We start from the raw sequence: 15,388 nt of genomic DNA on the forward strand, positions 1-15,388 counted from the left end.
CGGTTACCACTTTCCATCAGATGGGCCGTCAGCTTGTTTACCATTCTAAGTTGTATAAAAAAAAAAAAGTATACCAATAACGCAGGCGGGATTACTATCCCATCTTTACCCATTAAAAAAAGCTATGTCCACCAGTCTATCACCCCGCCGTCACTGTACTGCGCTGCACCTACTCTCTATTGCCATAGTTCTATGCCAACTCCTCCACGCTACTCGGCAGGTCAGCAGCAGTCGTTCGTGATGGTGACGTCGCGGCACGTGACGGCGATGAAGGCGCTGCTGTGCGCGGCGCAGCGCGACGGCGACACAATCCAGCAGGCCTGGCTGCCTGTCCTCACCACGCTGCAGCATTTGGTAAGCACTCACTTATACTGCACTTCCAACTGAGCCTGCTCCTAAAAACACGATTTAATACTTGCTAACGATGTACACTGTCAGGTCTAACGGACCTCCCATTCCGTTCCCGTGCGTGTCGTGGGCAACGACTTAAGTATGATAGAGAGATGGGCAGCATCATCCCTTTTAAAACATCACCAAAATCTAATCTAACAGTTTCCAACCCGCCTAATAAGCGTGGCAAATACTGACACCCTTCCCCTCCCTCCTTATAAGGAGAGCTATATTCAACAATAGATAGTTTACGGCTGATACGATAACAATAGTTACTAACTCCCTCAGTTAGAGGATTTTTTTTTGATGGGTGAAAATGGTATGGTAAACCCGCTTGCGCTAACGGGATACACTGGCGGAGCACCAGTGAAGAGAATGAAAACAGGCCAGTTAGCCCATCACGATGAATTCATCAGGAATTAACCATGATAATTTCCAGGGAGAACCGCGAGGATGTCGACCTGGTTGAATATATTGCTAGCAATGGGATTCTCAGTCTCCATTACTAACAATCCCTTTTTCCCCCTTAGTTAGAGGATTACACTGGGATGTAATATTTAGTGAAATAAATGTACAAACTGTAATTATTTTAAAATAATTTATCTCTTTAGGTTTGGATCTTGGGCCTGAAGCCATCCACGGGTGGAAGTATGAAGGCGAGCCGCGCGAGCGCCGACGCTAACGCTGTTATGAGCACTTCCGCTGTCATGGCTGATTTACCCGGTACGTACTTTATTTGTATACGTGCAACTCTATTCATACAAACCAATTTGTCACGCCAATGCTTTATACTTGAGGGGGGGGGGGATATTGTTAATAATAGAGACTCTCAACCTCATTGGTAACAATGTACCATGTCAGATCCAACTCCACACTGTCTCATATCTTACCACAACCATCGCTTTCAGTGCCAAATGGAATTCATCACGATGGGCTAATTCGTTAGCTATTTGTTTATGAGTTCTTTTATTCCCTCTTTATCGTTCCGTCCCTCTCTAACCGATATATTAGACCATTTTAATTAATTATTTTACATATTACATTTAATCAAATCAACAACAAATCTATACATACTCTCTTTTCTTTATAAAATTCTGCATAATCCCATTGCACCAACATATCTTCGTGAGCGGTTTAACTTTCTGTATTCGGCAGAAAGCAATACTAGGACTCTTAATCGTTCTTTATTGCGAACTCCGATTCATTCTGGTCAAGCGTATTCAGACTCTTTTGTTGTGGCTGCAATTAGATTACGGAACACACTTTCTCATGAAATTAGAAATAGCCCAAGCATTGGGATTTACGAATCGCGTCTGAAGATTTATTACCTCTCACAATGCTGATGTACGTACTTATTATATTTGTGTATTATATATAATATATATCTATCTATTTATATATATATATTACTTATATATATTTTTATTTATTTATTTTTAACTATAACATTTAAGTCGATTGGTACACATGTATGACTGTAACTACTAATGAACTGTCAGTTTTCTCATATTGGGTTTGCTGGAAGAAATCTCTATTGGAGATAAGCTCGCCTTTGTGCACTATTATATTTGTTTTTCCATTTCAATAACTTTTTGTGTACAATAAAGAATAAATTAGCATGTTAATATAGAAGGCTCAATATTTTTTGTCGTACTTCGACATATTTTTTAATAGTTTCTATTAAGCCAGTATCCTTGCTGTAACATAGAAATAAAAAAATATTGTCTTGTCAAATGCGGCATAAAAATATAGGGAAAATTATAGCGGAAATTCGGCAGTTTTAATTTTATATCAACTTTGGGTAATACAGTTTCATTGGTAGAACATTCTCTTAGATAGATACCAATACAAAATGTTTGGGTGTGTGTTTTTTTTTTATTATTAATAATAAAAAATGCGCGCCTTTATACATTTAAATTAGAACACCGCCAAATATTTTATGATTTTCGAATGCGAGGTTCGAAATTTAAAGTGGTTTCAAATAAATGTAATAAGAATATGGTGCACCTTCCAGCGCTTTCAGCGATGCTGTCGCGTGTGTTCGAGTCATCCAAGAATTTGGACGACGTAGCGCTGCATCACCTTATCGACGCGCTGTGCAAGCTGTCCAATGAAGCGATGGAGCTAGCTTACTCTAATAGGGTAATTTTTTAATCTTATTATTAGAGATTTATAGTAATCTCACAGACCTTTTTTTATAGGATGAAAATTAAATGGATTGTAATATTATTTCAGGAGCCATCTCTGTTTGCTGTAGCGAAACTACTTGAAACTGGCTTAGCCAATATGCACAGGATAGAAGTTATTTGGAGGCCTATCACCAATCATCTTCTAGAAGTAAGCATTCATCACATTGCTCGCTAAATCATTGGTGGTCAGTGAGTAAAATCTCTAAATAAATATATTTGTTTATTCTTTAACATAATATTATTTTAAATTTTAAAGGTGTGCCAACATCCTCACATAAGAATGAGGGAGTGGGGTGTGGAAGCCATTACGTACTTAGTTCAAGCAGCATTCCAATACCATCACAACAACCCAGAACTGGTTACAGAAGTAAGTAGATTTCAATTTTATTTCAACCAGCAATTAACAAAATAATAAATTTGAGACCAATTCGTCTACATTTGCTTTGTCGGGATATTAATTTTGTTATAACAATTTAATCTAATTGATATGCCTACTGTTAGATCTGGCTCGAAGGACCAATAATCAATATAACTAAATATGTCTTATATTTAACTTTGAGATTGTACTAAAGATTGATTCAATTAAAATGCAATATGAGGCTTTCAGGTTCATTATTATTAATTTAGTAAAACTTATATTTAGTAAATCTTAAATTCTCTCGTTATAATTTTGATAATAAAAAGCGCCATCTAGAACCGAACAGTCTAAACTAATGAATACATGTACCAGAGAGAGACTTTGTACAAAAGTCGTTTGCTTGGGCACCTCTGTTCCATTCTTGTTTCTACCGTGAAGCAGCTATTTTTGCATGGTTGTGTTTCGGTTTCAATGGTGGGATATGGCAGTGAATTTACAGGGTACAGAGGAATAACACCTGAGTCCTCAGGAATGGCAACGCATGGGGGGTATCATAGGCGAAACAGTATACTCTGTTATGTCCATGGTACTGCTCATGTTTATAGGCGACGGTTACCAGTTCTTATTAGGTGGGCCGTCAGCTTGTTTGCCATTCTAAATTGATTAAAAAAATAAATTTTTACTCTATACATAAATCTATTCTTCGGTATTTTACAATAGCGTACACTCCATTAATCTATTTATGTATATATTACTGTAAAACCAAGTGCCATAGGCTTTTAATATATCGACGTCTCAAATCGTTTAGTTTAACAACTTGTTGGTAGGGTTTGACTTATCGTTAAAAGAGATCTCTTCCAGCAAACGATTGGTATGTACTCGCAATATGTAATGTGGTGTGGTTCCCGCAGGCGCGGCAACGCCTCCTGCTGGAGCCGCTGTCGGAGCTGTGCGCGGTGCGGCACTGCGACGTCCGCGCGCGGCAGCTGGAGTGCGCGGCGCGGCTGCTGCACTCGCTCGGCGACCAGCTCGGCGCCGCCTGGCCGCTCATGATGGAGATCATCTCGGCCATCTCGTCGCACCACAGGTGACCTACTGCCTATATGCCCAGCCAGACCTTAAGTCCACCTTTTGTACCAAATATTTTTTTGTAATGTGGTAAATAAAGATTAAATGAATAAATAAGACCTGCTTTATTCATAGTTAACTATTATCTACTATCATCATATCAGCTTTTAACTGTCCATTGTTGAACATAAACCTCCCCCTAAAGGAGTCTTACCAGTAGCTGCCGTGCTTTGCAGGCGGAATGGCAACTGCAGTTAGGCTTTGGAGATGTTTGTAGAGGGACACTGCTGCCCATCCCTCGCTCTCCCTTAGTCGCCTCTTACGACGACTATAGAAAGGAAGGGGTGCCATATTCTATGCTGGAATCACACGGGAAAACATAACTATTAATGCCCATCAAAAATGTCATTGCCGTACACATCAGAAATAACAAGATAGTGGATATACCTGTCTTGTTCTATCTAATGCGCGTAATGAAATAGTACATTACTGCAGCGGCCAACAAATGAGGCATTGATGGACGAACGCACGAATGTGGGCCGAGGCGAAGCCGAGGCACACATACGTGAGTCCATCAATGTCTAGTTATGGCCAAAGCTTGTATAGTACTTTTCTCAAACAATGCATGGAAATCAAAAACACAATTTTATTTTTTAAGTTCAATGACGAATAATGAACAATAATAATTTTTCACGCGCCATAATGTCCTTTGTTTTTTTTTCCAATATACAGCTTTCTATTTGCAAGCCAGTTCGAAATTTAAATAAAACTTTTTATTAGTTACCTCCTTGGTAGCCATGTTTCGAAGTAAAAGGTCATTCCATTTTTAAATTACAGGACAGATATGAGTTTACATAGTAATTTATCTGGCCGCAAAACACGACAGATATGGATTTTCATACAACATTTGCCGGCCGCTACCCGCATGTATCTGACCAGTACGGCAATTTTGATTTATCTCGAAGAAGATGTCAAAATAATGCTCACATTTCCAAGCATGTTTGAGAAAATAATTTATCTATCTGTATATTGGTTTACCAGTTGTCTAAAGAAGGGAGGGGGGAGGGGATGGAGAAATATGAATGCACTGCAACTATATCGAGTGTCTTGTAATTGTAATTTTTGGAAATGTATTTGTTTTATGTACGTACATTGATGCCGGGTCATACATGGACCGGGCTAATCCCTTCCTTTCCCTTGGATGTCGTAAGAGGCGACTAAGGGAGGGCGAGGGATAGACAGCAGTATCTCTCTTAAAACATCTCTAAAAGCTTAATTTCGGTTGCCAACCCGCCTGCCAAACGTAGCAACTACTGGTAAACTCCCCTTATGGGGAAAGCTTATGTTCAGCAGTGGACTGAAGTAATAATAATAATATTATTGGTTGCAGCGAACAGCTGATCAGGTCTGCGTTCCAGTGCGCCCAGGTAGTCGCGGGAGATTTGCTCGGCTGTGCTGGTCCGCGCTGTCTACGCAAGGTCCTGACCACAGCTGCAGCCTTCGCTCACCAGACCAAGGAACTCAACATTAGCTTGACTGCCGTAGGACTAATGGTGGGAATGCTTCTCTTAAGTAATAAAACTAAATAAAAATATATAAATTATGTGATGTACAATTGTTTCAGAAACAAGTTTTTAGGAATGTCTTATGATAACTTTTACACTTCATTATCGAACAATGAGGTGAATACAAACTGAGTAGATAAAGTTTTTTTTATTTTTAAATATATAAATAGTATTTACCGTGTGGTCCCGATATAGAATGGGCCACCCCTTCCATTCTCACGGGTGTCGTAAGAGGCGACTAAGGGAGGGTGAGGGATGGGCAGCAGCGTCCCTCTTAAAGCATCTCCAAAGCCTAACTACGGTTGCCTAATGGCAACCTCCCCCCCTTCTCTCTCGCCCTCTTATGGGGAGGCCAATGTTTAACAATATACAGTTAACAGCTGATATGAGTGAATGAATGATTAACCCAAAAACTACTCAATCAATTTCGAAAATTCTTTCACATATATAAAGCTATATAATATAGATTCATAACATACTATTTTTGAAAATTTTATCTACTCGTGTGAATCCGGGACGTATTGTTAGTATTGATTGTAGCAGCACAGTTACAATACGTCTTGACTCTAAAATATTCAATTTTGACAAAATTGACAAGTAAACGTTTGGGAGATGCCAAAGTCGCTAGACTAGTAATTGTTGCCTACATTTTGGTACTATTGTAAATTAATGTCGTTGAACAGTGGAACATATCCGACTACCTGTACCACAACCGCGACAAGCTGGTAGCGGCATTGGCAAGCGAGGCGGCGGTGTGTCCCGAGCTGCCGCACAACGCCGACTTGGCGCCACTCGACCGGCTCTGGATGTGCCTCTACATCCGTCTCAGTGAGTCACTCACACATTTGCACTCACACTCACACTCATATTGTACTACTATAAGAGTTTATGTATCACACCTCTTAACGCCATTTAACCGACTTTTGATGTGTCTTTACATCTGTTTTATTGACCACACGCTTGCACGCACACTCGCGTTATACTACTTACACTAGTTATCATATATTAGCTGCTTTCTGCTCCTTGACGGTCTCTAGATGTATTTCTACATCTGCCTCAGTGAATTATCCACACACTCACATTATATTTACACTATTATATAGTTTTTTCTTAAACATGCTTGGAAATATAAACATTATTTTGACAATCTTCTTCGAGATAAATCAAAATTGCCGTACTGGCCAGATACATGCGGGTAGCGGCCGGCAAAAGTTCTATAAAAATCTATATCTGTCGTTTTGCGGCTAGATAAATTACTATGTAAACTCATATCTGTCCTGTAATTTAAAAATGTAATGACCTTTTACTTCGAAACATGGCTACCAAGGAGGTAACTAATACAAGGTTTTATTTAAATTTCGAATTGTCTTGCAAATAGAAAGCTGTTTATTAAAAAAAAAAAAAACAAAGGAACATTATGGTGCGTGAAAAATTATTATTGTTTGTTATTCGTCATTGAATTTAAAAAGTATAATTGTGTTTTTGATTTCCGCGCATTATTTGAGAAATGTACTATACAAGCCTTGGCCACAACTAGGCATTGATGGACTCACGTATGTGTGTTCACACATTTGTACGTTCGTTAATCAATGCTTCAGTTGTTGGCCGCTGCAGTAATGTACTATTTTTTATGCAATTTAAAGTGGCAAACGAGCTGACGGCCCACCTGATGGAAAGTGGTAACCGTCGCCTATTAACATTTTATTTTGGTGTATACTATCACGCAAACTTGGTGGTATTCGATCTTTGTATATGTTTCTACATCTATCCCAATGGATCGTACTCGCACTGTATTCGAATACAACCGCGCCCTATAGAACGACAGTAGCGAGTTTTGTTTTTTTTAATTGAATTGCAATAGAACGGTGAGTCCGTTCGTGTTACCGGTATATGTAACGGAGGCTGTGGACTTGCGCAGGCGCACTGTGCATCGAGCCGCGGGCGCCGGTGCGGCGCGCGGCGAGCCAGACGCTGTTCAGCTGCGTGGGCGCGCACGGGGCGCTGCTCGCGCGGCCCGCCTGGCGCGCGCTGCTCGCCGTGCTGTTCCCCATGCTGGACCAGGTACCGCCCGCCCCCGCGCCGCACCCTGCAGCAGCTGCCGTGGCCGCACGGGGCGCTGCTCGCGCGGCCCGCCTGGCGCGCGCTGCTCGCCGTGCTGTTCCCCATGCTGGACCAGGTACCGCCCGCCCCCGCGCCGCACCCTGCAGCAGCTGCCGTGGCCGCACGGGGCGCTGCTCGCGCGGCCCGCCTGGCGCGCGCTGCTCGCCGTGCTGTTCCCCATGCTGGACCAGGTACCGCCCGCCCCCGCGCCGCACCCTGCAGCAGCTGCCGTGGCCGCGCGCTGCTCGCGCGGCCCGCCTGGCGCGCGCTGCTCGCCGTGCTGTTCCCCATGCTGGACCAGGTACCGCCCGCCCCCGCGCCGCACCCTGCAGCAGCTGCCGTGGCCGCACGGGGCGCTGCTCGCGCGGCCCGCCTGGCGCGCGCTGCTCGCCGTGCTGTTCCCCATGCTGGACCAGGTACCGCCCGCCCCCGCGCCGCACCCTGCAGCAGCTGCCGTGGCCGCACGGGGCGCTGCTCGCGCGGCCCGCCTGGCGCGCGCTGCTCGCCGTGCTGTTCCCCATGCTGGACCAGGTACCGCCCGCCCCCGCGCCGCACCCTGCAGCAGCTGCCGTGGCCGCACGGGGCGCTGCTCGCGCGGCCCGCCTGGCGCGCGCTGCTCGCCGTGCTGTTCCCCATGCTGGACCAGGTACCGCCCGCCCCCGCGCCGCACCCTGCAGCAGCTGCCGTGGCCGCACGGGGCGCTGCTCGCGCGGCCCGCCTGGCGCGCGCTGCTCGCCGTGCTGTTCCCCATGCTGGACCAGGTACCGCCCGCCCCCGCGCCGCACCCTGCAGCAGCTGCCGTGGCCGCACGCGCGGCCCGCCTGGCGCGCGCTGCTCGCCGTGCTGTTCCCCATGCTGGACCAGGTACCGCCCGCCCCCGCGCCGCACCCTGCAGCAGCTGCCGTGGCCGCACGGGGCGCTGCTCGCGCGGCCCGCCTGGCGCGCGCTGCTCGCCGTGCTGTTCCCCATGCTGGACCAGGTACCGCCCGCCCCCGCGCCGCACCCTGCAGCAGCTGCCGTGGCCGCACGGGGCGCTGCTCGCGCGGCCCGCCTGGCGCGCGCTGCTCGCCGTGCTGTTCCCCATGCTGGACCAGGTACCGCCGGTGTGCTGTCTAGGAAGTCCCTCGTAAGGATTGCGGTGTTGGCGGGCGCATTATCGTGGTGGAGCAGTAGCCCGCGAAGCCCTGTGTTTGGTCGCTTGTTGCTCACAACAGAGAAAACTTCTGTCAAGTATTTGGTAGTATACCATTTGGCGCTAATGCCTCTTTGGTTTCGTAAAGGAATTGACACCCTTTCACCCTTGCCTGCTTCTGATCGGTGAGGTTGTGCGGCACCCTGCGTAGATGTTTCTGCTCCTGATCTCAGTTTTTTGAATCTCTTGGTATGTAACTCGTCTATTGTCTTGGATCAAATTTTTCACTGCTAGCACGTTTTTTTCCGTAACAGCCGTCAAAGGGCGACCACTTCTTTCTTCATCCCCCAAAGTTCGTCGACCGCGTTTAAATTTATTATTCCAACGATACACGATTGCTCTTAGAAGGGTCTTCATTCCATGAATGCCATTTGAAGTCTATCATACGATTCGTCCGGTATCAGGTGACACTTAAAATTGTAAAAAATCATAGCTCGAAAATGTTCTCGACACAAATCTATTTTTTAATGAAACACGGTAATTTTTATTAGCTTGCAAAAAATGTGGAGGGAAATTTTGAATTTAGAACGTATCTATTTTTACTTATAAGTAATCATATTTTTAAATAAATTATAACTGGCCAGTCTCACATACCTAAAAACTTTTTCTCGCAATACTTTCTGTGTATTGAGAGACCTGGTATACTATAATATGTATAGAACTAAAAAAATCATTTTTCATCGACAGGTTCAGAAACAAGCAAAAATTGCCAGTTCCGAGAAAGTAGACACAGGTGAACACATATTAATACATCACACGAGAAACACGGCGCAGAAACAATGGGCCGAGACGCAGGTGAGAAACGTTATGCTCGTAATATTATATGTCTAAGTTTTTTTTTCTCCAATTTTAAAGGTTATAAAATACCTTGGAACGAAATGCAGTATTTTATAAGACTAGAAAAAGTGACTGATACCATTAATTTTCCAACAGGTATTAACCTTGTCTGGAGTATCCCGCGTGTTCCATTCGAGGTTTCAGCTGCTAACCACTGTAGGAGACTTCAACAGATCCTGGGCGACGCTACTCGAATACATCACAGACTTTGCACTCACACGCAGTCACGAGGTATATTATTATCCCGAATTAACTTTTTATTGATAATTTGTTTATTTTCGCATACAATTTTAAACTTTAATTGCAAAATATAAGCTTCTTATCTGTATTTCTTCGAGAGTAAGATGAAAAGTTCTGAGTCTGACACAGAAATGGCGTTCCAATCGGCAAACATAAGCCTTCCCCACAAGGAGAGTCTGGCTAATAGTTGCCACCCTTGGCAGGCAAGTTGGCCAACAGTATTTAGGCTTTTAAAGATGTTTTAAGAGGGGCACTGCTGCCAATCTCTCACCCTCCCTTAGTCGCCTCTTACGACACCCACGGGAAAGGAAGGGGTGGCCTATTCTATGACAGGGCACACACGACAAATATTACAAAAATTAATATAAATAAATTTAAATTAAATTAAATTAAAATATGAACGTTACTTCACGCAGGTGTCGGTGGCTGCACTGAAGTCGTTCCAGGAGGTAGTGTCGGCGGCGGGCCGCGCGGCCGAGGCTGATGCCGCGGGTTCGAGCAGCGCCCTGCAGCGGCACGTGTGGGCTGCCGCCTGGGCCGCATGGACCGACATCGCTTCTTCTCTCTCCGGAGACCAGGCACAAGGTACGTTTTTTTATAATATTTGATGATAAGCCGCTTGCTAGAAAGTGACCCCTGTAGACATCTAAAGCACCATGGACATCGTAGAATGCACTATAATCGCCATGGTACCGCTAAAATTACTATTGTTGATGACTATGGTATTATGCCTCCATACCCCGTATTTTTATAGGCACATTCCACATGGTCGTGTGGTTAGGCCACCCCTTCCATTCCCACGGGTGTCGTAAGAGTCGATTAAGGAAGGGCAAGAGATATTTTTAACGGGTGATGATGGAGTGGTAATCCCGCCTGCGCTATCGGTTTACACTGGCGGGGCACCAGTGAGTAATGATAGATAAGAATGAAAAGACAGGTCAATTAGTCCATCGTGATGAATACACTTGCAATTCAGCACGATGGTTTCCAGGGAAGACCACATGGAGGTCGACCTGGTTGAGTATATTGCTAGCAATGGGGCTCTTAGTCTCTGTTATTAACAATCCCTCTCCCCCAGGGCGAGGGATAGACAGCAGCATCCCTCTTAAAACATCTCTAAAATCTAACTGCAGTTGCCAATATGCCTGCCAAGCGTGGCAACTACTGGCAAAACTCTCCTTGTGGGGAAGACCTGTGTTGAATGTATGTGTGACCTATGATGTATGAAGACCAGCAGTGGAATAATAATAATAGTATTTTCCATCATGTGGGTCGAGGATCCATTTTGATGAAACATTTTTATAATAGTACATATGTGTTGTGCTGCAGTGGGCGAGGACGGCAAGCCGCCGGAGCCGTACGCGCCCTCACTCAACTTCCTCACGACGCTCGTCCAGATATTTCCACTTATATTCCAGCATATCAGGCCCACGTGAGTTTATTATATATTTATTTATATATTACTTATTCAACTTTTATGTACATAACAAAATTATACATGGCGTATATAACACCTGAAAGTTAACCACTTTACCATGGAGCATATACCATATATCCTCTTTTTTTTTATACAACTTAGAATGGCAAACAAACTGACGGCCCACCTGATGGAAAGTGGTAATGGTCGCCTATAGACATGAGCAGTACCATGGACATAACAGAGTATACTGTTTCACCCATGATACCCCCTATGCGTTGCCATTCCTGAGGACTTAGGTGTTATTTCTCTGTACTTCGTAAATTCACGCCATATCCCACCCTTCAAACCGAAACACAGCCATGCAAACACAACTGCTTCACGGTTGAAACACGAATGGGATAGAGGTACCCAAGCAAACGACTTTTGTACAAAGTCTCCCTCTGGTTTTTACTTTATCCTTATGTGTATCTTTTATTTTTACAGATTTTAATGAGGTGTTCTTTTATATTTATATTAATTAAGTGAACATGAGATTCAAAATTCGTCCTGTTACCTTTCTCCACAAAATTGTATCTTTTTAAAATATATTTTTAAGCTTGTAGTTATTGGTTTTAATTGAAATATTATCTTGCATTAACTAAGATATAACTGGCCAGCAATCCTTAAAAGACGATGATAGAAATTGCTGGACGGTATCTGAATTTTAAATTTAGAATATCGAAGAGGTTCTTTTTTTAATAGAAACTAATAAATTAACTGTTAACCGCAAATATTTCCTAACATGGAAAACATTGTACTGAAGTCGACGAATTAGGATGTATTCTGTATACATTCTAATTCAAAATTTATTCCAAATACGATAAAACCGAAAGTAAATTAATGAAATCAAGTGGTATGTAAAGTGATAAATGTTATTTTTTATAGTAATTTCGTCAGCGAATGATGGTAAATGACAATAAGAAAGAATCAGACTTGCTGTTGGTCCATCGTGACGAATTTATCAAAAAATAATCACGATGATTTCTGGGACTGAGGGAGAGGCGTATGGAGGTCGATTTAGAAGGATATTTTGCTAATACTGGAACTACTAATCTTCATTACTGACAATCGTCCTCTTTAATAAATGTCAGTTAGGTGTTGGTAGATAATGATCGGTATTGAGCCGGCCGCGTGTTGTCCCCGGCAGGTTCTCGCCGGCGGACGTGGCGCGGCTGGGCGAGTGCGTGTCGCGGGTGTGCTCGGTGGAGCCGGCCGCGGCCGCGCTCGACTCGCTCGCCACCGCCGCCGCGCCCGTCAGCCTGCACGCGCTGCACTGCCTCGACACCGTGCACAAGGTGACGCTTACTCCCACCTTGTCTCGTGATCATCCTTCACTCGCTCACTTTAACCGCGTGCCCATCTCGATACAATATCAATGTTCATCTCAAATATTCGGATATTAGGCATTCGGACATCAGACACTTAGACATCTGACATATGGACACTGAACACTCAGACACTTGGCTACTGGAAGCTCAAACATTGGATACTCAGATACTCGCACATTGGACACTGAACATTCAGCAATTGGACACTCAGACATCGGGCACTTAGACATCGGTCACTCGGATATCAGACACTCGGACACTAGATTTACGAACAATGGATACTATCACACTAGACACTCAGACTTCTGAGGCTCGAGTTTTGGACACCTGGACATTAGACACTCTATCACTGGACACTCATATTTAGACACTGGACACAGAGATCAGACACTGGAATAGTAGACATTCGCAGATTAGAAACTTAGATATTAGACACTCGAACTTTCGAATAGAACAGACTATATTTATTGCCAGAAAAACACGTAGTTACAACAGAAAATATATAAGAAGTGTCTCGTATTAGGCAAAAGGAACTGGCTTTGCTAATACTATGAGTGTTCCAATGCAATGTGTACAGCTGCATAGCGCTGGTTTTCAGTCAGTCGCTCTCTTAACAACTTTATATACACTCAGACATCTGAGACTCGAGTCTGGGCACTCGGACACTGGACATTCGAACATTTAGGCACTCAGACATCAGGCTCTCGGACATCGAACGCTCAGTCACTCGAACATTGGACTCTCAGCTACTTAAACACTTGGACACTGAACGCTCAGACACTGGATACTTAGACACTCAGCCATTCGGAACTTGAGGGTTTGGACATAAGGCACTGGGACACCCAGACTCTGGCAACTCAAACTTACATAGTAAAGTATAAAAAGCGTTTAATTGCACGATATATCGTGGAAGTGTATGGTAATATCATTGAAGTTCACCATATACTATGCATGGAAAAAGATAAAAGCGCCCAAAGCTTATTCTTCATCGGTAAAGGTCGTAAAATGTACAAATTTTCATGTTATGAGTAGATCCCGTATATTTTAAATACACAATCAGGACTTAACGTGATGAAAAGATCTTTGCAGGTAAATAGTACCTACATATCTGCTTCGACGTGGATCCCACGACGTTGAAACATCGGCAATAAAAAAAAGTTACTAATTTCCGTATATTCCCGTAGGAAGCACTAATACGGCACGAGCTGCTGCCGCCGATGTTCGTGGCGCTGACGTCGCTGGCTCGCGCGTGCTCGCAGTCGAGCGGCAGCGGCGGCGGCGGCGGCAGCAGCGGCGGCAGCGGTGGCGCCAGCGCGCGCTGCCTGGCGGCGGCCGCGTCGCTGTACCGCGCCGCGCCCGCGCCCTGCATCTCTGTGCTGCCGCATCTGCTGCAGGTGCCGCGCGCTCCATTTGTTAATCCTACTGCAATTAGAAATGCCAAGTTCGTAACGGATGAATGTTAGATACATTTTCTCGCTCAAAAACTTGAACGGTTTTAAATAAAATTTGGTGTCCTCATATCAGTCATTAATATACTGAACATAGGCATCCACCTGTGAGGGGGGGTGTTGCCAGTACTTGCCACGCTTCGCAGGCAGGTTGGCAACCACAGTTAAAGTTTTAGTTAATATATCGATGACATCTCACCTTTAGTAGGTGTGTTTTGTTATGCAAGTCGCTTTTTTGCAGTGTAAAAGGTACTTAATTTTAAATTGTTTTTTTTTTTGTAAATTGTGGCAGGCCCTACATACGGCAGTACAAAGGTTAGGGGCAGACAAGACGAGGCGGCGCAGCAGCGAACTGCAGCCGGACGAGACGGCGCAGATCGCGTCATTGTTATTGCAGGTAAAATGTTCTATAATGCTGTCATATAAATTTTATTAGCGGATCCGCTAGTGGGGAGAAAGAAAGAGAGAGAAAGACACGGTATTCTGTAACTAAATAAGATCGAATATATATATGGCATTGTAAGGATAGTCTATAGAATGTCGTTACTCAATCATATAAAACATATTTATTACACATAGTAATATTAAGAAAACAGGCCTACTATAACAAAAAACATATATTTACATCAAAAATAGCCAAAATAATCCTTAAAAAATTTATAAAAACTTATATTTGGAGCATAGCATTATATGGGTGTGAAACATAGACAATGACGCAAAAAGAAAAAAAGATACTTGAGGCATTCGAAATGTGGACATGGAGAAGAATGGAAAGGATAAGCTGGACAGAAAAACTAACGAATGAGGAAGTCCTTAAAAGAGTGAACGAGAAAAGTACATGAATTAAAATAATAGAGAATAGAAGAGACAAAATGCTGGGCCACCTTATACGACATGACAATTTTTTTAAGAGCATAGTAGAGGCAGGGAGACACGATGACGAAAAAAAAATGGCCGCGCGGAAAAATTTTTAATAGATGGCGATACTAGTCACTGTTAATGCTTCCGTAAGTCTTAGAAAACAAACAAAATCATTTATAAAATATGTATACTTTTATTTTAAAAATCTCCTAAAAACGTAAAAATGAATAAAATTAAACCAAATCTCATTAGTTATATTAAAATTCAAAAATTGTTTTATTTCTATCAGGAAACTATTGTGCTTCGATTTAATTAGCATCATTTAGTTAACGAGATCGTGCTACAAGTTTGTC

The 15,388-nt window shown here is 43.6% G+C and overlaps 1 protein-coding gene across 1 annotated transcript in view; it reads left to right on the plus strand.

Moving 5' to 3' along the window:
- The window catches only part of LOC113521051 (protein MON2 homolog), a 69,556-nt gene that overhangs the window by 20,002 nt on the left and 34,166 nt on the right, over nt 1–15,388 (plus strand). The window contains exons 17-32 of the mRNA XM_052894974.1: nt 221–354; nt 1,002–1,113; nt 2,405–2,532; nt 2,626–2,727; nt 2,836–2,946; nt 3,849–4,024; nt 5,396–5,558; nt 6,254–6,398; nt 7,489–7,631; nt 9,550–9,657; nt 9,796–9,930; nt 10,356–10,524; nt 11,269–11,371; nt 12,546–12,693; nt 13,911–14,120; nt 14,467–14,571. Of these exons, the coding sequence (XP_052750934.1) occupies nt 221–354; nt 1,002–1,113; nt 2,405–2,532; nt 2,626–2,727; nt 2,836–2,946; nt 3,849–4,024; nt 5,396–5,558; nt 6,254–6,398; nt 7,489–7,631; nt 9,550–9,657; nt 9,796–9,930; nt 10,356–10,524; nt 11,269–11,371; nt 12,546–12,693; nt 13,911–14,120; nt 14,467–14,571 (2,192 nt within the window). The remainder of the gene's footprint in view (nt 1–220; nt 355–1,001; nt 1,114–2,404; nt 2,533–2,625; nt 2,728–2,835; nt 2,947–3,848; nt 4,025–5,395; nt 5,559–6,253; nt 6,399–7,488; nt 7,632–9,549; nt 9,658–9,795; nt 9,931–10,355; nt 10,525–11,268; nt 11,372–12,545; nt 12,694–13,910; nt 14,121–14,466; nt 14,572–15,388) is intronic.

Source organism: Galleria mellonella, unplaced genomic scaffold, assembly GCF_026898425.1.
Source record: "Galleria mellonella isolate WM207_F2 unplaced genomic scaffold, CSIRO_AGI_GalMel_v1 utg261, whole genome shotgun sequence".
Taxonomy (NCBI): domain Eukaryota; kingdom Metazoa; phylum Arthropoda; class Insecta; order Lepidoptera; family Pyralidae; genus Galleria; species Galleria mellonella.